General features: G+C 31.1%; 4 protein-coding genes across 4 annotated transcripts; 2 read left to right on the forward strand and 2 right to left on the reverse strand.

Annotated features, from left to right (window-relative positions):
- Positions 1 to 523: 523 nt before the first annotated feature.
- On the forward strand, positions 524 to 3140 carry LOC133036521 (uncharacterized). Its single transcript, XM_061113058.1, has 3 exons — positions 524 to 1862; positions 2044 to 2552; positions 2664 to 3140. The coding sequence occupies exons 1-3, from the start codon at positions 524 to 526 to the stop codon at positions 3138 to 3140; spliced, it is 2325 nt and encodes a 774-aa protein (XP_060969041.1).
- LOC115716065 (uncharacterized) lies at positions 2635 to 7335 on the reverse strand. Its single transcript, XM_061113155.1, has 6 exons — positions 6945 to 7335; positions 5613 to 5681; positions 5136 to 5533; positions 4901 to 5024; positions 4278 to 4795; positions 2635 to 4134 (listed from the first exon to the last, which is right to left on the reverse strand). Exons 1-6 carry the CDS (start codon positions 7197 to 7199, stop codon positions 3879 to 3881), a joined length of 1620 nt encoding a protein of 539 aa, XP_060969138.1. The 5' UTR covers positions 7200 to 7335; the 3' UTR covers positions 2635 to 3878.
- Positions 7336 to 7340: 5 nt separating this feature from the next.
- LOC133036615 (uncharacterized) lies at positions 7341 to 12628 on the reverse strand. Its single transcript, XM_061113156.1, has 5 exons — positions 9391 to 12628; positions 9206 to 9268; positions 8811 to 9035; positions 8574 to 8705; positions 7341 to 8342 (listed from the first exon to the last, which is right to left on the reverse strand). Exons 1-5 carry the CDS (start codon positions 9574 to 9576, stop codon positions 7341 to 7343), a joined length of 1608 nt encoding a protein of 535 aa, XP_060969139.1. The 5' UTR covers positions 9577 to 12628.
- Positions 12629 to 16783: 4155 nt separating this feature from the next.
- On the forward strand, positions 16784 to 18355 carry LOC115714229 (uncharacterized). The gene has a single exon (XM_030642839.2). The coding sequence runs from the start codon at positions 17155 to 17157 to the stop codon at positions 18070 to 18072; it is 918 nt and encodes a 305-aa protein (XP_030498699.2). The 5' UTR covers positions 16784 to 17154; the 3' UTR covers positions 18073 to 18355.
- Positions 18356 to 22293: the final 3938 nt, after the last annotated feature.

Raw genomic sequence — 22293 nt, forward strand, 5'->3', positions numbered from 1 at the left:
TAAAAACAATATATATTTTAACTAAAAGTTCTTAAAATGATATTATCTGTTAAACATAAACAAAATAAAAAGTAATGTTGGCAATAGGTTTTCGAAATATATAGGGAAACAAACACATATAATTTTAAAACAAAAAAAACAAAAACCAGTTTCTAAATACATTATAAATTGTAACAAACAGTTTTCAAAAATGATATTACCTGTTAAAAATAAACAAATATACAGTCATGTTGGAAACGGGTTTCTGAAATATATACTGAAACAAACACATTATAATTTTAAAACAAAAAAAAAACCGGTTTCTAAAAACAATATATATTTTAACTAAAAGTTCTTAAAATAATATTATCAGTTAAACATAAACAAAATATAAAGTAATGTTAGAAACCGGTTTCTGAAATATATAGGGAAACAAACACATATAATTTTGAAACGAATAAAAACAAAACAAAAAAATAAGAAAACCAGTTTCTTAATACATTGTAATTTTTAACTAACAATATTTAAAATACTGTGTACAGGTATGGACTCAATAATGTGTGTGATCAAATATGGAGGGCAATGGAAAGAGGATAAAAAGTATGAAGACTACATAATGACTGGACTACTAATACCAACAAACTGTGATCTAAAAAGTTTGTTGGAATTAGTAAAGGCTGAAATCAAATGCAACACAACAATAGAAATGCATTACCAGTTATGCCCAGACTCACAACCAATGAAAATAATTAGTGACAACTCACTGATGTTCTACTTACAACTGAGAAAGACACAAAATGCAGTTAGTGAGTCTCCACTCTGCATCACAACAGTAGACGACACAAGACTCCAGATCATTGCTCAACAAAAACCAGAAAGTGAATCTGTAAGACAAGATACAGATGTTCAGAAACTGGTTTTACAAATAACCAATCAGCCAACATACGACTATATGGAATACGATGATGAAACCTCAGAAATAAACGAGGTACTTGCCTTACCAAACATATTTCAAGTAGCTGATAGTGTTGCTGATTGCATCATTGAGAAAACACAAGAACACAAAAGGAAAAGACAAGAAGAAGAAAGACAAATAATAACAGATCATAAGGTTTTCAACATTGAAAAAGGACAGATCTACAAGGACAGAAAAGTATTGAAGACTGCAGTGGGTTTTTTTGCTATGATCAACAATTTCCAGATTAAAACCAAAAGATCTGAACCAAGAGAGTATGTGGTGACTTGTGTGGATGACAACTGTAACTGGTTTCTGAGAGCTTCAAAGTTCAAGAGTACCTCAACATTCAAAGTAAGAAAATATGTCCAAGATCACAACTGCTCACTGGATATTGTAATGGGTGACCACAAGCAGGCAAACTGCAACATGATTGCAGAAATGATAAAAAAGAAATTTCTGTCAATCAAAAGAAATCACAGACCAAATGACATCATGATAGACATGATTGATGATTTTGGAGTGTCAATGAGCTACCAAAAAGCATGGAGAGCAAGAGAGAAAGCTTTGGAGTTGGCAAGAGGAAGGCAAGATGAATCTTATCAACAACTACCAAAATACCTGCACATGCTAAAAGTAGAAAATCCTGGAACAATTGCACAATTGGAAACCGATAAGAAGGATCGTTTCAAATATTTGTATCTAGCTTTTGCAAACTCCATAGAAGGTTGGAAACATTGCAGGCCAGTCATTGTAACTGACGGAACATTTTTAAAAACATCATTTGGAGGAACCCTATTCACAGCCTCTACAATGGATGCAAACAACAACATATTCATTCTAGCATTTGGGATAGGAGACTCAGAAAATGACTGCTCTTGGGAATGGTTCTTCACAAAACTAAGGGAAACATTCGGAGATAGAGAAGGTACGCTATCGAAAAAACTTGTTCCCTTTAATGTAAATTCCATCTAAAAATTTAACTTCATAGCTACTGATCTCAGACAAAAAGACAACAAAATCTAGAAACTGGTTTCCACACAAAAAAAAATTGATTAGGCTTCCAAAACATACCTACTTATCTTGTAAAAACTGGTTTCTGTGAACAGGTTTGACAATAATATCAGACAGGCATAAGAGTATAGAGAAGGCGGTGAGCAGTGTCTACCCAAACCACTTCCACGGAGCATGCATCTTCCACCTGCTAAACAACATCAAAACCAACTTTGGAGTACATGGAGATGATCTGACCATAAACTTTGTAAAGGCAGCAAAGACGTACAAGCTCACCTCATTCGAGAGATACATGGCAGAGATAGATAGAATAGACAAACGAATAAGACCATACCTTGAGAGAATTGGACATGAGGTTTGGACCAGGAGCCACTGCCCTACAAGAAGATACACAATGATGACTTCAAACATAGCAGAATCAATAAATTCGGCGATCCTAGCTGCAAGATCATTACCTATAACAACAATGATTGAGTGCTTCAGAAGCCTTGTACAAAAATGGGTGTGGAAAAATGGCAATGAAGCACATGGAATATTTACTGAAGTAGCATCAGATGCTGAAAAACTACTGAGAGACAACCTGCTTAAAGCAATAAAATACCAGGTACAATAACTAAATCATAGAGAAAAACAGTTATTAAAAAACCTGTTTCTTGATCATGATCAAAAACCGGTTTCTAACACATATCTTATATTTCAAAACAAAAAAAAACAGGTCATCGCAATCACAACAATCCAGTACCAAGTAAAGGTGCAAGAAAAAGGTGATTTCACAATCAACATATTGGAAAGAACATGCAGCTGCAGAAGGTTCCAACTAGATGAGATACCATGCTCACATGCAATAGCTGTATTTGCAAAAAGAGGATTAAGAGCTTATGACTATGTTGCCGATTATTACAAAACAGCAACAATGAAGGCAACCTATGAAAGAACTGTACATCCTCTACCAAATGAAAGAGAATGGACTATACCTGAGAGCATGGAGAGAATAGTGTGGCCACCAAAATCAAGAAAACCAGCCGGGAGACCTAGAAAGAAAAGAATAAGATCAAAAGGAGAACCAAAAGTTGTCTTGAAATGTACAAGGTGCGGAAAAGTTGGCCACAACCGAAGAACGTGCAATAACCCACAGCTTTACAAACCACCAAAACAGAATAACAAAAGCAACGAGTCAGAGAAGAATGAATGAACAGCTACAATAGAAATAGATATTCATTGACAGTTTTATAAAAACTGGTTTCTCAGCATTGAATAAAGTAGAACATTATATAATTTTAGTGATTGACAGTTTTATAGAAACTGGTTTCTCAACTTTGAATGAAGTTGAACAGAATATAATTTTTTCACAAGGATACACACAACATTTTTACACTTTTGAAATTTTATCTGTTTACATAATCATTGTTTTAAAGATTTTTTCTAAATATCTTAGATTATTTCAAAAAGGTACATTCAAAAATATAAATTTTATAAAAACAAGAAACCAGTTATTGAGAAAGTATACTAAAAAAACCAAGTGCCACTTACCAAATAAATAAAAACACATACTGCCATTGGTATCACCTACATAAAAAGAAAAACAAAACAAAAAAAAAACAAAAATCAGTTAACAGTACATTCAAATAAAAAAAATTGAAATTAATAGTAAAAAAGAAACCAGTTAGAATAAAAAAAGAAATAAAAAAAAATTAGCCATGAACTAAAAACTTATAATACAAAGGGTTGCTGATTCATTGAAACATCCAGTCTTTACAACAAAAAAATACAACCACTTTAACTAAGTAACAAGTCTTTCAAAAAAAAAAAAACAACACTAAAAAACTATATAGCATTGTCTTAAAATATCAAATACAAAAAAAAAATAATAAAAAAAACCAAATGAAACCAGTTTGTCTGAAAACTAAAAACTATAGAACATTGTTTGAAATCATTTCGCTTTGCGCTTTCCCTTTGGAATATCCTTCCCTTTGACATTTGCCTTATCCTTTGATTTCTTGCCCTTTTTCATCACTTCATCATCCGTTATATAACCACCAATTTGTTTCCTCTTAGCATGAATAAACAAGCTCACAGCAATATCATCTCTATATACGGCTACCAAATCAGACATGTTAGCTGGAATGTCATGAATTTTCCCACGAATGAAAAATTCAGCAAATTTAATGACAAACACTCCACAGTCACTGCAATAAAACAAAAAAAAAAATCCAGTAAAAAAACCAGTTTCTGTCCAAACAAAACAAAACCTGACAGAAAATATAAACAGAACCAAACATAAAAACTAGTTTCAATTAAAAAAATATATGATGAAAAGAGGCAGAATTACCTATTGACTTGACTTGGAAGACCATCTATGAACTTGAAATTCAAAGGCTCTCTTTTCCCAACGGAATATGGACCTTGATCCAAATTAAGATCCGGCCTAGAAGAATACACATCAAGATACTCCAAATAAAACGGCAGCATAGAAGAATAAGCTTTGACATGATCCAAAGCGCGTTTCTTGTTGACAGCACCAGACATGGAGTTATATATGTTCAACATCCTCTCCTTGATGTCAAAATGGACCAATATCCAATGTTTGTGCTTTTGAATATTGACATACATAAGAACATGGTCAGTAAGCACCCAAGGAGTATTACAAAACAAATACTCACCAACCATGTATCTAGGAATGACATTATCAAAGTCAATCCTAGAAGGATTAGAACCCGATTTCAAAAATTGATTGTACGAATTCCACATGACTTGATCAAATAAACAATCAGTAGTGGTAATCCTCTGTTCCAAAATATTGTCTTGCTTAATCTTTTTCCTGAGGTAATAGAACACCACATCCAAATGCTACAGAAATGCAATAAACACATCATCAGAAACCGGTTTTTGACCATAAACATAGACTCAAATATCATAGACATAGAAAATAATAAAAAGAAACCAGTTTCTTACACTGTCACGCAGAAAAACACCACAAGCATGAAGCTCGTAGAACCACATCTTCTCGGAAATTTCAATGAAAGAAAAATCCATCGGTGGATATAAGATGTTGTCCGCATCGGAGTACTTCTTCACACTGACAACACAAAAAACAACAAACACAAAAAAAAAACGTCAATCACATATACAAAAAAATACACAAAAACAAATATAAATAATATAAATATAAATAAAAAAAAATACTAACCCCCTATTCATGACAATGTTCTCATCAATAAATTTGGAAAACTTAATGCACTGCTCAGCACTAGTATTAAAACCAATTTCATCTTTAAAAGGATTGATTCCATGCACAATAAATTTATCATCTTCCACAATCCTCATTAAGTCTTCCTTCGAAGATGACGAAGACCCAAAGTCCACAACATATGGCGACAGAACAACAGAGCTTGGTTTGGGCTGCCTCTTTTGAACCTCCGGAGACAAATACGATTCATCGTACAAAACCAAACTCAACTTATCACTATCATCATCAAACGAAACATCATCTGTCTTCAAAGCACTCTTAACAGTGCTATCAACCACACCCTTAAGAAAATCAGGATCGATAAACATATTTTCAAAATTCAAAGTCTCCTTTTCCTCCTACAAAATTGAATAAAAAATATTTAGAACGAACATTAACATCCAAACAATGCAAAACATAATGTGAAAAAGCTTGTACCTCAGCTTGAACAGAATGAACGGACAACTGTAACGCACCACCATCATCCGTTATATCCTGATAGTATGCCTGAACCATAAATTAATTGAAACAAGATTTTAACATAAATATAGAAACTGGTTTCCTACAGAAAATAACACAGAAACATGGATAGAAACAAAGACCATAAACCGGTTCCTGCAGAAACCTGTTTTCACTAAAAGTCAAAAATCATGACATAACACATCCAACACAGAAAACTACATTAAACAAGATGATGAAAAAATATAAAAAAAAAAACCAAGAACAACATAAATCAAGAAACTGGTTATTTAGAATAAAACACTGAAACATACACCTAAACCCCACCAATAAACCAGTGCCAACAAAAAAAAAAACGTTTTTCAAAACAGAAACCTGTTTCAAAAAACTGTGTAAAATAATATAAAAAGACATTCAATACAGAAACTAGTTTCAACAAAATGATAAACAACTATAGTAAATAATATAAATAATTTTTCGAGTAATGGTGCATCAGAAACAATGGAGCATCTATTCTTTGAATGTGATTTTAGCAGGAGATGTCTTGGTCTGATTAAAAGTTGGCTGGAATGGAGAACAGGTGAACAATCCTTGTTGAAGTTGCTACGTTGGATCTCAAGAGCAAAGATGTCAAACTTTTGAAAAAAAGTGTATTCAGCTGCTATTACAAGCCTAGTCTATCGGGTTTGGATCAATCGAAATGAGTGCCTATAGAATCAAAAAATACAAACTATTGATAGATCTGTAGAAGCAATTCAATTTAATGTTAAGAATAGAATTGTATATATTAGACAAGGGAAGATATCAAAGGTGGATGTAGAATAGTTTGAATTGTTGTAAAGAGGGTTAGAAAAGAGTTTGGCAGTCCTTATTGTATGGAGCTATTTAGAATGTAATTTATTGTTCTGTGGAATACAAATTATCACTTGATTTACAAAAAAAAATATAACATAAATATATATAATTAAAATATGAAAAAAAATAGTAAAAAGAAAATTAAAACGAAATTGTATGAAAGTTTAAATTGGAGTACAATTGTATTTGTATAATAAAAAATTTGATGTTTCATAATATTTTTATTTTAAAATTTTTTAATCATAAAAATAAAAGTAATTTTTTTAAAAAAAATAAAAATATATTATGTAACCACTTTTGTTTTTAAAACAGAAACCTGTTTCAAAAAAATGTGTAAAATAATATAAAAAGACATTCAATACAGAAACTAGTTTCAACAAAATGATAAACAACTATAGTAAAACCATAAACAACAAATCTATAATCAAAAAACACTAAACAAAAGAAACTAGATACCTCTCTTATAGGTGATGAAAAAAATTCAGAGTCCTTAGAGGTTCCATCATTCTCCTTCTTCTTCAATCCTTTGATAATTTCTGCTAATTTAGCAAATTCACTCAAAAACTCAATCCTCAAGCTGGAAATACCATCCTTGATTTGTTGTTGGCACTCTTTGATAGAAGTAATTTCAGCACAAATCTGGTCCAACTTTCCATGAGATACCTGAATATTATATACATAAAAAGCATGAACATAACTAATGATAAACATACACAAAAAATATGCAAACAGAAACCGGTTTTTAATACCTTCACATCATCATTTACTTCATTAGAAGACACAGAGCCACCAATCCTCTTTGGAACATATTTAGGATCAAACTTGAATTTAGAAAAAAGCCTTTCAGATTTTTCACCACTTGAAGCAACAAAATCCTTTACAACAATCTGGAAACATAAAAACACAAAACAAATTAAAAAAATCAAAGAAAAATAAAACAAACAATAACCAAAAAATAAAATTTGAAAAAAAAAAAAATACCTTCGGATTATTGAACACAGCCTGAATCAACTCACTAAACTCTGTTGTAGGGCTATTCTCCCAATTCAGAACGCGAGGAATCTTGTTGCTGACTCTATTGCGAAATCGAGGAGACAAAGACGGGATAATCTCGTACAGCCAAATAAGAAACGCAATAGGAAAGCCTTTAAGCTTGTAACCCTTCTCAATCATCTTCTTCTTAGCTAGCTGTTCAAAGGTGTTGTTCCCATCTTTTAATGCAATCTTCAAGTGATGAAAAGTCTTCTCCCACAATAATTTACCCCATCCAAACCGATTAAAAACTTCAATGTAATCATCCCCATTAACCATAGCAAAGATGAAGTTGTCAATCTTTTTCCCTTGGGGATAACCATACAAATAACCAGCGAAGAAGTATACAAGGGCTATCTTCACATAATCTTCGTCGTCTTTCAAAGCACCACTGAAGAAGACACTAGCAACTTCCTTCACCGTAAGCTTCTCAGTAAGCCCGTGCATGCAAAAAATAGCCTCCTTGTATGCAAGCAACTTCTTTGATTTGAAGAGATCAACGTCATAGGATTTAGTACAATCCAAACCAGTTATTGTGGAAAACTCTTCAACTCCAAAACGAACAGCCTTGTCTCCTAGTTTGAACCAAAGCTCAACATCATCTCTTTCGGTGTGAATCTGCCGCAACAGAACGAGATGAATCAGCTGTATCTGATAGTTGAAGTTGCTCACATCAAGAAAATGCCCAAATGGAGACTTGCGAAACAACTCCTTCTGTTCATCTGACAGGTTCTCGTTGATATCATCAATGACATTATACGGATTGTAGAGTTGAGGTTTCCCAGCAAACCTCTTCTTCACATCAATTTTAAAATAATATTCCTGTGATAGAAAAAATAATATAAACAATCAAAATTAAAAATACGCAAAGAAAAAAAAAAAGAAAAAATCAAAAATTGGTTACCCACCACAAAGATAAAAACTAGAAACTGAAAATAAACACATATATATTATAAAAAAACAGATTCAAAAAAAAAAAAAAGTAAATAGAAAACCTGAAACATGCACAATTACAAAATGAAAAACCGGTTTCTTACAAAAAAGAAAAATTACCAAAGGAATATCAACGGAAGGAGCCTCGCTCTTCTTCTTGCCGAGCGATTTTGAAACTGGTTTCTTCTTGCCTTTCTTGGCAACATTAACAACCTTCGGATCATCAGCAACCCTAGGCTCACAAACTTTATCCTAAATAAACATAAAACAAAATACAGTTAAACCAAAATGAAAAAAATCAAAACTATTAAATTAAACAAAACAACAAAAAAAATATAAGAAAAAATAAAGACATACCAAGTTAGAATGTTCCCCAACATTCTTTGATTTTCTTTTCTTTGACGCACTAGCGTCATCAGAAACAGCTTTTCTTTTCTTAGTTGAAACAGGTTTTGCGACAATTTTTTCGGTTTCAAAATCATCATCACTCGCAGATGGAAGGACATTCGTATCCTTCTTACTCACCTTTTTACAACCGTGTTTCTGAGAAACAACATCGGCTTTAGGCAATTCAATATCAACCTGAAAAAATAAACAAAATAAACATAAACAAAACAAAACAGAACAGATAAAAAAGAAACACAAACAAACAAAAAAAAAACCAGTATTATATAACATATTAAAATAAATACCAAACCGCAATGAAACATAAAATAAATTCGAAACCGGGTTCAGTGAAATTTAATACATACATTAGATTTCCTTGGAGATCTTCTTAATGGTGGAGCTTTCGAAGGTTCCATAACATGATCAACCTTAAAAAAAAAACACAACAACAATTTCAATAAAAAAAAAATTAAAACCAGTTTAGAATAACCAAAAAAGAAAACATATACAACTAATAAAAACCGGTTTCAATACAAAACATAAAACATACTTTGCCTTTCTGTGAATCTTTTTTCAGTCGACCTTTAGCCTTCTTAGAAGGCTCAACCTTTTGAACATTAGATGGTACTTTATCATCTGATTCTCTCTCCATCTGATAAAAAAAAAAACACAAAATAAACATAAGCCACAAAACAACAAAAACAGTCATGATAATTAACATGAAAACCAGTTTCATACAAACTAACAATAACACACCTCAACCTTAACCTTAAAACCACCCAGACACCAAAAATCACAGAGCGCACAAATAACACAAATCAATCTGTAAAAACTGGTTTTTGACATGTTTCCAAAATAGGAATGATCAAATAGAATTTAATATAATATTAATGATAGTAGAATCAAATACCCACACGAATTCATAATCAAAGCATAAAGTGTGTATATATAATATTTATATTTTTGGATTAAACATGAACAAATGGAAATCTGCATGTGATGTCAACTTGCTAGGCTTGAATATCTACTCATACAAACTGCACAGTCCATTGACAATTCGACATTAAAGCAGATTCAACTTTTACAGTTAAAAAGCACTTTCCTTATGAAAAAGGACCTTTCATTTTAAAGTTGAATTTTACATAACCATGTCTAAAGAAAGCAATTATGACCACAATTCCAAAACTAATCAAACTACATGAAAACAGATACTGAGTTGCTACTAACAAATTTACCAGTCTCTTACATGAAACTTGTAATTAACTGTATAGAAGCTGAAAACTAGTTTTGATTTTTTCTTCTCATAATAATTAAGACAAAGGATCACCTTAGTTTGATTGTAACATAAACAAAATATAAAGTAATGTTGGAAACCAGTTTCTGAAATATATAGGGAAACAAACACATATAATTTTAAAACAAAAAAAAACAAAAACCGGTTTCTAAATACATTATAAATTGTAACAAACAGTTTTCAAAAATGATATTACCTGTTAAAAATAAACAAATATACAGTCATGTTGGAAACCGGTTTCTGAAATATATAGTGAAACAAACACATTATAATTTTAAAATAAATAAAAACAAAACAAAAAAAATAAGAAAACCAGTTTCTTAGTTTGATTCCTTTAAACGTGTATTTGGCTCTAAAGAGAAAAGAAAAGGTAGCTAAGGGAGAAGAAGTAAATAGGATATATTTCTTGACATACCCTGTATGTGATGTTAATTAGTATTGTTGAAATACAAAATTAATAATTATGATCCTCAAGGTCTTATGAGAGAAAAATAAAGCTGCAGTTAGAGTCTGGCAAAGCAACCATATGAAAACAAACTATCTATGACATATAAAGACTGACAGTGATCAAAAGATAGACTGGACTCACATAAGCAGAAACTATTCAGGAACTAAAAGCAAACAATAAAGTAAAAACATGACACAAAAAAATTAGAAAAGGAACTGAAGGCAAACAATAACAGTACATACACATAAACTTATCATTGAATCCAAAGTCAAACAAATAAAATTAGAAGTGGAAGACTATTGTACCTGATAAGCTTGGACAACCCAATTGAGATAATAACACTGTAAAAACAATTTCAACACTAAAATTAGAAATAAACTCAAAAGAAGAAAAAAGAGTTTATATCAAAGAAAATTTGAACTAAAAAGATATACCATTTGCAACTGATGAGCTATAGTTCATACAAATTCAAAATAAAGTCAATATTGATCTTACTGCATGGATTTTAATTTTAACACATTACATAAATATTTATACATAAATAAATTCAGATATTATATATATAGTATATACATACATACTCTTGTGAATATGTTAATGGAGAATAGAAAAAAAAAACATAGAAAAACACAGAAATTAAGATGGCTGAAACTCCAATCTCTGATTCCACAAACAACTCCTCAAAGCCAACACTACCTGCCAGCAAACCTCCAATCCCTTCCCAAAATCTTCATCCCCAATTAACTCACACAACCAGAAAATGAGAGAGAGAAAGAGAGATACCTGGTTCAGTGAAGTGAAGAGGAAGGGAACAACTGAAGTGGAGAACGGCTAGGGCTTTACCAAGCTAAGTTTTGGAGAGATGATGATTTTCCAAGCTAAATAAAACACATCATTTTCGGAGATGAGATGTTAATTTTGTTGCTATGTAAAGGTAAGGGTAACCCACGGTAAACTCAAAACCCCACTCAAAAAAATTTAAAATACATACCAAACATAGGCTATACTTAGTTTTGGGTCGTCCCCAACCAGAAAATGAGAGAGAGAGAGAGATACCTGATTTAGCAAGAATTGGTTGATGGAAGAAAGGAGATGAAGAGCAGAGGCGGCTAGGCTATGCTAGGCTTGGTTGTTGTTCTTGGTGTCGGGTGAGCTTTCTTTCCTGAGAAATGAAAATGTTGTATTGTGTTAGGAAGAGGTGGATGGAAAGTATGGCAATGTGCCTGATTTCCTCCCAAAATCGGTAGCCAAAAAGCAAAAAAAAAAAAAATAAGAACCAGAACCAGAACAAAGAAGATGAAGTGAAGCCGAACGGAGGAGAGAGGGAAAAATGAAGCCGAACAGGTGAGAGAGTGAAAAATGAGAGGGATAAAGTGATATAATGGGTTTATAGATCTTACTTGAAAACTGAAAAAGGAAGTTAAAATGGGGAAGCAACCATCAAATCACCATCATTACATGCAAAAACCCCTCTACAATAAACGGTTTTCTTAAAAAAAAACTGTACCAAAAAATTTAAACACTTAAAATGACTAAAATAACCTAAAGAAATTACAAAACACACAATATGGGCTTTTGGCAAAATAGTTCCAGCCGTATGGGCTTTAAAATCCCATAAACTGTTGCCAAAGTTGAAAAAAGCCATATAAAGTGTCCATAGTTAATTATGCCATATTTATCATAAAAGGTTTAAAAAAACCCATACTCCACGTAAATTCTACTATTTATTACGCAAAGGAATATATATATATATATAAAAAAAATTTATTATGAGATGATTTGGATTAGTGGTATCTAACATCTTTCAATTGTTGTTAGTATAATTGAGTATATTAGGTCTTGTATCATTTGTTAATATAATTGAGTGTTAAGTTTTATATAATTTAATATAACAACTTTTATATTACTCATCAATCACCATACTTTTACCGTAAGCATTTCTTATTTTTGATATATTGAGAAATTATGAATTAATTTTTTTTATGTAATTATATGCATTATAATTATATTAGGTATTTTATTTGTTTTCGAAATTTTTTGAATAAGGTGAAAATAGGATTTAGTTATACACGTGCAACAAACACTATATTTTAATTTTTTTTTTTTTTTGATATTTCTATGTAAATTCATATAACAACTCATATAGGACTCGTTTGGTACGTCGTATTATATTGTATTGTATTGTGTTGTATTATATTGTATTGTGTTGGATTGTATTGTATTAGTATTATTTAATACAATACTATGTTTTGTATTGACTTGTATTATTGTATTGTATTAGTATTATTTAATTCGGGACCCGGTTGGGTCTGGGTTTGGGTCCAGGTCGGATTTCGGGTCCGGGTTTGGGTCTCGAGTCCGAGTCCGGGTCCAGGTATGTGTTCAGGTTCAGGTCCGGGTCCAGGTCTAGGTCTGGGGTCCGAGTCCGGGTCCGGGGTTTGGGATCGGGTCCGGGGTGAGTCTGGGTCCAGGTCGGGGTCTGGGTCCGGGTCAAGGTCCGCGTCTGGGGTCCAGGTCCAGGGTCAGGGTCCGGGGTCCGGGTCGGGGCGGGGTCTAGGTCTCACGTCCGGATTGGAGATTGGTGTTGACCCCGAATCCTTTATAAAATTATAATACAAGCTAATATAGACCATTTGTTATGTATTAAATAATATAACATACATTGTATTAAAAACTTTGGTCGTAATTCATTCAAAAAAAAAAAAAAAACTTTGGTCGTAATAATTAATATAAAACATTGCTTTATCCAAACACAGTGTTATTTATTATTTAATACAATACGACCATTATACAGTGTACCAAACGAGACCATAGTAATCACTGGAGTAACTTAATCCATAAAAAAATAATTCATGAAGTGATTTTAAAGTATGAAAAATAAAAAATGCCGTAGAAATAAAAACGATGCTCAATATAAGCTGTAATATGTATTCAAAAAATTGTGTTAAAAAAATAAATAAATATTCAAAAAAATTGATCTTATCAATCATAATTAGACGTTTTCTTAGCTGATAATAACGGCTAAGTTACGCTTTAATTAAGTCCTTTTTTAAGGAATAGCACAAATTAACACACAACACAACTTATCTTTGATTTGTACCATAAATATAAATTAATAATTAAAGAAAATTGTTCACAGTTTTTATTGGTGCTTAACATTTTTCTTGGTGTGATATTTTTATTAATATAATTAAGTATCGAGTTCTATACAACTTAGCAAAATCACTTTTAGAAAATATCATTAACCAATCGTAGAGCGATACATATAAAAGGTGTTGGGTGGGAACTACTGATACCTAATAGCAATACTCATAATTAAAAGTTGAGCATTCTTATTAGGTACCAATAGTGTCTAGCACCTTTAGATATATCGCATTGCGATTAGCTAGCGATACTCTTTAAAGGTTATTTCATTAAATTATATATGAGACCTGATATTTCGTTAGACTAATAGTGATATTGACACATAAAAAGTGTTAGACACCATTGATACATTTTAGTATATATTTTTCTTAAAAGATAGGAACTAGGAAGGGGTTACTTAAATTTGATTACAAACAAGAATAAAACATATAATTTTGCTATAATAAGTGTTTTGGCCAAACTTCCTCTCTTTTTTTTTAGTACTTATCGTGTTAATAGAGAATAGAGATTGATTCTGAAAAGGGTAGGGACTCACTTTTACGCCAAATCTGATTTTGACGCCTTAAAAAAGAAATGAAATGTTATATTCACTCAATTATTATAATAATAATAATTATTATTATTATAATATATTCAACAACGTTATTTATTTATTAATTTAAATTTTTCTCAATTAATAATTTAAAATTTTGTAGTAGTGTAGGGTAGTCTAGTGGTGGTGGACCACAAATTCAAGTGACTGGTGAGAGATGTGGTGGTGGTGGCCGGTGAAGAGGTGAAGACAAACAACTAATCAAACAAAAGAATACATAAAATTAAAAAAAAAAAATAATTAAAAAAAAAAACTAAAATTGAAAAGAAAATTGCTAAAAAAATATCGTTAATTTTAATTTTTGTGTTTTATAGATATTAGTGATTGAATCCTCTATTTCTTGATAAGTTTTTTTAATATAACTAATTTAAAAACAATTTATAGCACGAATAAATATTTAGTTTTATCATTACAATTTTTTAGATTGGGTTATTATAGTTAATTTTTATTTTGACAAAAAATTAATTTAAATATTTATTTTAAAAAATATAGGGTCTAAATTTATTATTTAATAAAACAGAAGGTCTAATCAGTAACTTTTATAAAATACAAAGTCCAAAATTATATTTAACTAAATATCAATAATGTCTAGCACTTCCTGATATGTTACTATTTTAGTTTATTTTTGTATGTATGTTGAAGTTATTTAGAATCACTTGTATATTTTCGATTAATTTTTTTTATATTTTATTGAAGGTATATGATACAACTCTTTAAACTTTATATTTAACACTATAAACTATTTTAGATTTTTTGAAAAATTTACAAGTGGTCGTACAACATACGCAATCGTAAGAAAAACTTAGACTGACAAACTCTTTTAGATATGAAACAAGTAAAAAATATACCAAAATACCTTTATAAAGAATGAGTATTGTTATTAAGTATCAGTAGTATTTAGAACATTCTATACATGACTTTTCACGATTAGTTAACGATATTTTCTAAAAATTATTTTCTTCAATTATTTAGAACCTAAATACTTAATTACACTAAAATATCAAAATATATATATATAATAAGACTAATAATATTTTTTTACAATTCACATAAAAAAAAAATACACCAATAATAACAACCAAAAACAAAAGTGCATGAGAAATGTGAGGAGTTAGAGAGTCTATGAATTTGGAGTTATGGTCAATGATGAAAGTTAAGCCAAAATAAGTGTGGACCCAAACACAGCCAATTTTTGCATAACAAAATAACAAATAAAAAAAAGAAAGAAAAGGGTATTAATTTGTGTGTGGTGGACCCTACCTACCCAACTCAACTCCAGAAAGCCGAAAAGCCACAACAAAGAGATTGTTGTGGTAAACAAATGAATGAGATGTTTCCACGTGTCAAAATCTGTATGGCTTAACCGTCTGATGAATGATCACCACAAATTTTATAGACATACACTTGATCATGCCAGCACATCACCCCACCCTACCCACCTGGGGCTCTGTACTACACACCAATTATGATAGCTTCACTAAATTAATTAAAATGAGAATAATTCGGTGATAAAAGAATATGAAATTATAATTATAATTTGCATTTCCTATTGACTATATTTTTCTTAATAAGAATATAATATGTAATAATGTTTTATGGGATAGGTTTCGAAAAGATTAAATTGTCTTTCTATTCTTTTTATATATAAAAGATTATTTATATTTCACAAAATTATAAATACAATTTAATATTTTTTATTTTTTTTCATATTATTTATACTAATAATAATATAATACTAAAAAAAATACTATATACCAATAATACCTTTATAATTCTTTTTTTTAAAAAAATACAAAATCTAATTTATCAATTATCAAAGTTGAATGTTAATCAATAAGTTTTACAAGATATATATCTAAACAGAAATGCTAAAGGGCACTAGTGGTGTCTAACACCCTCCTAGGTGTGAATATCGCTATTGGTCAAACTAAGTATCAGGTCCTATATAATCTCATATAATAACTTTTGCGTTTGAAAACCTACAATGTAATTGGAGGTAATTACACAATTTGGCATGTTTGTCTAACCATGTAATTACACTGTAACTGTGTAATTGGAAGTAATTGAGGGGTTCCAATTACACTCTCTAATTCTCATGGCCCCTATGAGAATTGAATTTAATTACACTGTATAATTACTAAAAACTTTTCATATTAAACATTAGATATTAAAAAATATTATTTTCTCATATAATTACTAACTATTTTGCCAAAGAAGATATTAGGAATTCAAATGTAATTACCGTTTCATATCCAAACACACCTTGCATTTTAAAATATAGTGTTATTACTAAACTGTGTAATTACCAACTTAGTAATTACACAGTTACTTCCAAACACACTAAAGAGTATCGCTAGCCAATCGCAATGACAAATTGAGAAGGTGCTAAGCACCAATGCTCATATCTAAAATACTATTTACCTATAAATAATAATTCTATATATATACAAATGATCTATCTAAATTGTAAGCACAGCTGGTCACAATATATATCCTTCTTGTCTAGTCTACACACCATTACCCCTCTTACCACTTTTGCTATTCCCACCCAAAATGACTCAGCTCTGACCAACCCATTCCAATCTCTCCTTTCATATTCCCAAAAGTTCTCAAAAACTCTCTTGACGTGGACGGAAAATTCCATCTCTAACCTCCAACCGTTATCTGCCACGTCGTCATCTCACATTTCCAAACTTATTTTATTTACGTTATTACCACTTCAATCATTATTTTTTTCTTTATATAAACACCAAAACCCCTCACAAGACAAAATCTCCTCTTCCTTGTTCTTTCTTCTTCTTCCTTTAATATACTATTTCTCTTTCTTCTTGAAATTATGGAGGTTCCTGTTATTAACAGATTTAGTAATTTCGACGGTGCCGGAGTTACTTGTTTACAAAACCCATCTTTTCTTTCTCAGATTGTTTCAATTACAGCTAGAGAAAAAGCTTTTCAAGCTCATAATATCTGGAAATGGGGTGCTTTATTTCTAGCTGTGATAGCTTCTTTTGGAACCATAATTAGTAGAATCAAGATTTTGGTTATTAGATTACAATGTCATTTTTGTAATAAATCTAATTCACAACAACAACAACAATCCCTTGTACCCAATTTTGATGAAGATGATGATGATTATGATTTCACCAGCGATACCGAAGACGACGAAAACGATGAAGATGATAACGAAGACGACGACGTTTCGTGTTCTTCGTACGATTCTGACGAAGCTGTTCAAGGGCAGAGTAGTAATTTTGGTCTTCGTAGGCGGCGGAGCTTCGTGGACCAATTCTCGTGGTCTGATTTCTCATCTGGCAAGAGCGTTGTTAAGCTTTGGGATAGTTTGGGCCTTGGATTGGGCCTAGACGAAAGCCCAAACCCGAAAGTGGTGTCTCTGTATTCATCGGCCGAGGAGAACGAGTCTGGTGGGCGCGCGTGTATGGGAGTTTGGGATGCGCGCGTGGGTGGTCGAATCCCGGCTATTCTGGCCGAGTGGGGCCCACAGCTGGGGAAGATTGTTGGAGTCGCAACCAATGGAGCTGAGAAGGTCTACGTCAGAGATGACGTCAGCGGCGGATTAACAATCGGCGATTTGAGAAAAGTTAGCTCGCCGTTGAAGAAGTTTTCGAAAGCTGACGTGGACGAAATCTGGTGGGACGCTCTTTCTGGCTTAGTTTCGGACGAGTCAGCTGACGTGGCAAGACTTGACTCGGCGGCGACTCGGTGTGTCGACGCGGTTAGGTCATATCTGTTGTAGACAAAAAAAAAAGAGAGAAAATTGGTAGTTGGTTAGAATAATATTAATAATAATCATAATTATTATTATCATTATTATTGGATTATTCACCAACATAAAGAATCTGTAAATATTAATTTATCATCGATGATTTATGGTCACCACGTATATTAGTTTTGATCTAATTAATTGATTATTATTATTAGCTAAAAAAATAATTACAAAATATTATTATATTCGTGTACAACAAATTCATGGGAACAATGATCAGTACTGTAATAAATTAAATGCATTATTAATTAAATATTTTAATACGTAATTATGTTTGGAAAACTATTCAGTAAACAGAGACTTTTCATATTTTATATTTATAAAATGGTATTAAGCTGATTAAATAATGAGAAAAGTCATGGTTCAATTCAACTATTCTTACCAATAATCCAAAAAAAGGTGTGTGTGTTTCACGTGATAATATTTTCATTTTTTTTTTTTAATTAGTGGAATCTTCTTGTTCAGATTAACCATCTCCAAGTGGTACAAAGCGTCTGTGTACAATATACTTTCTAAATGGTTGTTTCGAGTCTAATAATTTAGTGGGGGTAATTTTTTTTTTCACATTATTAAAGGATATAATTTTATTAAAAAATATATAAATTTTGTGAGAATAAAATGAAAATATAAATTTTATAAGGATATTGTTAACTCAAATTTTGTTCACCTGATGTGGCATGTCCACGTAAGTCACAGACAGAGTACAACCTTGCCAATAGCAAAACAAGGCCTCCATGCATGATATAGCAAAACCGTCAAGCAACAACCGAATGGAGTGAAGCGAGCCCTCAAGGAGTTGTACCAACATCATTAGACGACCAAGAGAAGCCTATAGGCCGGTCAGGGTGAGTCTATATAGGCCGGCCAGGATCTGTGCACAAGCTGGCCGGTCAAGAAGTGACTTCCAGACCAAGAAGCCTCCGTTCGACTAAGGGAACCTGACCTTTATAAGAAAACGATGTACAAAGCTGTCATCAACTTGCAAAAGGCTGACCTCCTCTTGGTAGAGCTATAGTGACCTGTCAGATCCTGGCAGTAGGGCCGGTCCTAGGCATAGGCGGGCTAGGCCCGCGCCTAGGGCCCACTCATTTTAGGGGCCCAAATAAAAAAAATATTTTAAAAAATATACATATATTTTTAATAATTTTTAAAAATATCATTTATCTTTATAGAAGGGGCCAATTTTTTTTTTTCCTTTGGTCCATTTCAACTCACGGTCTGCCTTGGTTGGCAGGCACATGACCTGCCAGGTCCTGGCAGGACCATGGCCGGCCAGACCTCCCCTGCAAGCCTTGGGCAGCTAGGATTAACCTGGCAGGACTTCATGCATAGCCTAAAACGTGGACAACACGCATGGGCTGCAAATTGGGCCCTAAAAACCCAATAGAATGGATGAATAATATCTAGATTTAAGGGCACTTTAATCTTTTGTAATTATCTAATAACCTATGTAAATATCTAAGGGCTTTATTGCAATTTAGCGTTTAAGGCTTCCTATATAAAGGCCTTAATCCTAGCCTAGAAACCTAAGTTGCATTTCTGTCACTCAGCCTCCACATAACTCTAAGTATGAAAGCCATAATCTCTCTCTCTCTCTCTCTCTCTCTCTCTCTCTCTCTCTCTCTCTCTCTCTCTCTCTCTCTCTCTCTCTCTCTCTCTCTCTCTCACGCCCCATAGGGCTTTTCGCTTTATCTCTCACACGCCTATGAGGCAATCTCACCCCCTCATTAGAGATCTATTTATTGATTCATGTTTTGTATCCTTATAGAGAGTTATATCAGACCCCACCTATAGCAATCTGAATAGTATTATCTCTAGGTATTAATACAACAAAAAAAGGAGTAGGTCATTACCCGCTATCACAAGGGAGTCGAACCTCTATAACAAATCTCTGTGTTTATATTTTTTTGTTGTTTGTGTAACATGTGGCAAGCATTAGATCTATACGACCATACTGTCAGTTGAGCATTTTTCGGAGTCAGCAAATATGAATAAAAATATGTAGGATAAAAATAAAAAGTATAAATTTTATGGGGACAAGTATAAAAATTTGTAAGGACATAAATTAAAAAAAAAAAAACTTATTTTTATGGAGTCAAAATATAACATACTTAAAAATTTATACACAAAATTTATATGAACAAAAAACTGAGAGGAGGCAAATAACCCCACATGCCCCTTTCCCTCTGCCATTGGTTTTATCTACTTCAACATTTAAGAGAATTTTTTAGTTTAATTTTTTTTTTCATAATTATGTACACTATAGTTTTTTTTAGGATTACTTATAAATTTTTTAAGAAATTTTGAGTAATTTACAATTAAATAAGGTTTAAATATTTTATTGAACACACATCTGTGTTTTTTAATGCGTATGGTAAATAATTGTTTGAACTTTATTATCACTACTCTAAACTATTCAAAATTTTCTAAAAATTTACAACCGATCCTAAATAGCTATAATATAAATATACAAAATCTTGAAAAAAAAATTACACTAATTTTTTGTTCAAATGTTAAAATAGACAAAGAGCCTAAAAAAACATATACTTAAAGTGTGTACTACATAAATTTCCCAAACTATATATGTGTGGACAGTGACTTAATTATAATTTCATTTTTCTATAAAAAAAATAATAATAATTTCATAATTGTCAGATGTATCACTGCCACAAAAATAATTAAATCATTGGCTCATCAAATTCACACCCATGAAATTCACGTGTATCTATCTACCCTTGTAACTATTAAATTGTAATGTTCAGAAATTAATTAATCACTTACACATATATTTTTCTAAACTATTTAATGATATTTAACAACCTCTTATTAATTAACTCATCATCTCTCAAAAGGCGACAATATATGTATATTGTTATACTTATACACTTTGGGCTCGTTCGCCGTATTAGGTCGTATTGTATTATATTGAATTGTATTTTATGTAATATTTTTACATAAAACTATATGTGGTATTAACTTTTATGGACACCTAAATATATAATATTTTAGTATAAATTAAAGTTTAATATCGTATTATATAAAAATATGATATATAATCCAATTCAATATAATACAATACAATACAATACGACTTAATACGGCGTTCCAAACGAGCCCATACTTGTTAATTGCTATTGGTGTAATTAGCTAAAACTTAAAATTAATAAATTGATTTATACTAAAGGATGTCTTTATCTTAAAATAGTAGTGCCTAATATTTTTTTATGCGTTTCAATATTGCTATTAGTCTAATTAAATTTTAAGTCTCATATAGTTTAATATAATAACTTTAAGGCATCATTAACCAATCACAACACGATACGTTTAGAAAATACTAAGTACTATTGGTGCCCAAATACTTAATAAAAATACTCTTGTCTTTATCATATTTATTAACGCTTTTATATATTGTATTAAGATTATAATAATATGAAAAATTAAAGACAGTGAGGAAGAATCTCATAAATCAAATTATGATTTTTTTTTTTGGTTTTTAAATAATAATAATAATAACACTTTAAAAAAGAAAAGTATATATTATCACTGAACTAATTATGTGTTAAGAAAGTCAAGTGCCACCTTATAGTCCATTACCTATAAAATGTTTCTCTAAATATTTCTTGAACAAGTGAATAATTATTAGTAGTTGGTGTGCCTAATTAGAAATTATTCTTTTATCATAATTATCATAAATTAATCCGTATTATATATAAGTAAGTGATTATCGATTTCTTTCTTTCAATTTTGGTTTGGCTTGTTAACAATTACAAAATTATATGATCTTCCCTCAAAATCCACTATTAAAAAAGATAGTACAAATTATAAGAATATAGTAATGGAGATGTTGCTTTTAGCTTCTTGTGGAATTTAATTAGTACTTAAATAACTTAGTAATGGAGATGTTGATTTTTAATAAATTAAAATGTGAAATATAAACTATTGCAACTAAATTAAAGATCTGTAGAATTGTTAAAAAAACAGTTCTATAGGAGAAAGAGGTGAGATAACTGTTTTAGATATTTTGTTCTGTAAAAGTTAACGATCTGACTCATTATTTTATTAAATGACAAATTAGACTATGTATCTTTTAAAATCTTACAAATTAATACCCTAAATTGATCTTTTGTCAAAATAAAATTAATAATAACTCGATCTATAAGTATTATGACAAGATTAATTATATTTTTTTAC

The sequence above is a fragment of the Cannabis sativa genome, chromosome 4 (genome assembly GCF_029168945.1).
Source record: "Cannabis sativa cultivar Pink pepper isolate KNU-18-1 chromosome 4, ASM2916894v1, whole genome shotgun sequence".
Classification (NCBI taxonomy): Eukaryota; Viridiplantae; Streptophyta; class Magnoliopsida; order Rosales; family Cannabaceae; genus Cannabis; species Cannabis sativa.

Coding starts and splice junctions, on each gene's coding strand:
- LOC115716065 (XM_061113155.1), bottom strand. CDS start 7,199: ATGTTTATCATTAGTTATGTTCATGCTTTTTATGTATATAATATTCAG. Junction 5,682..6,944: donor TTTCATCACCTATAAGAGAG/GTATCTAGTTTC, acceptor TTTATGGTTCAG/GCATACTATCAGGATATAAC. Junction 5,534..5,612: donor TTCATTCTGTTCAAGCTGAG/GTACAAGCTTTT, acceptor TCAATTTTGTAG/GAGGAAAAGGAGACTTTGAA.
- LOC115714229 (XM_030642839.2), top strand. CDS start 17,155: ATGGAGGTTCCTGTTATTAACAGATTTAGTAATTTCGACGGTGCCGGA.
- LOC133036521 (XM_061113058.1), top strand. CDS start 524: ATGGACTCAATAATGTGTGTGATCAAATATGGAGGGCAATGGAAAGAG. Junction 1,863..2,043: donor AACATTCGGAGATAGAGAAG/GTACGCTATCGA, acceptor TTCTGTGAACAG/GTTTGACAATAATATCAGAC. Junction 2,553..2,663: donor TTAAAGCAATAAAATACCAG/GTACAATAACTA, acceptor AAAAAAAAACAG/GTCATCGCAATCACAACAAT.
- LOC133036615 (XM_061113156.1), bottom strand. CDS start 9,576: ATGAAACTGGTTTTCATGTTAATTATCATGACTGTTTTTGTTGTTTTG. Junction 8,706..8,810: donor TTGGGGAACATTCTAACTTG/GTATGTCTTTAT, acceptor ATGTTTATTTAG/GATAAAGTTTGTGAGCCTAG. Junction 8,343..8,573: donor CTTCCGTTGATATTCCTTTG/GTAATTTTTCTT, acceptor TTTCTATCACAG/GAATATTATTTTAAAATTGA.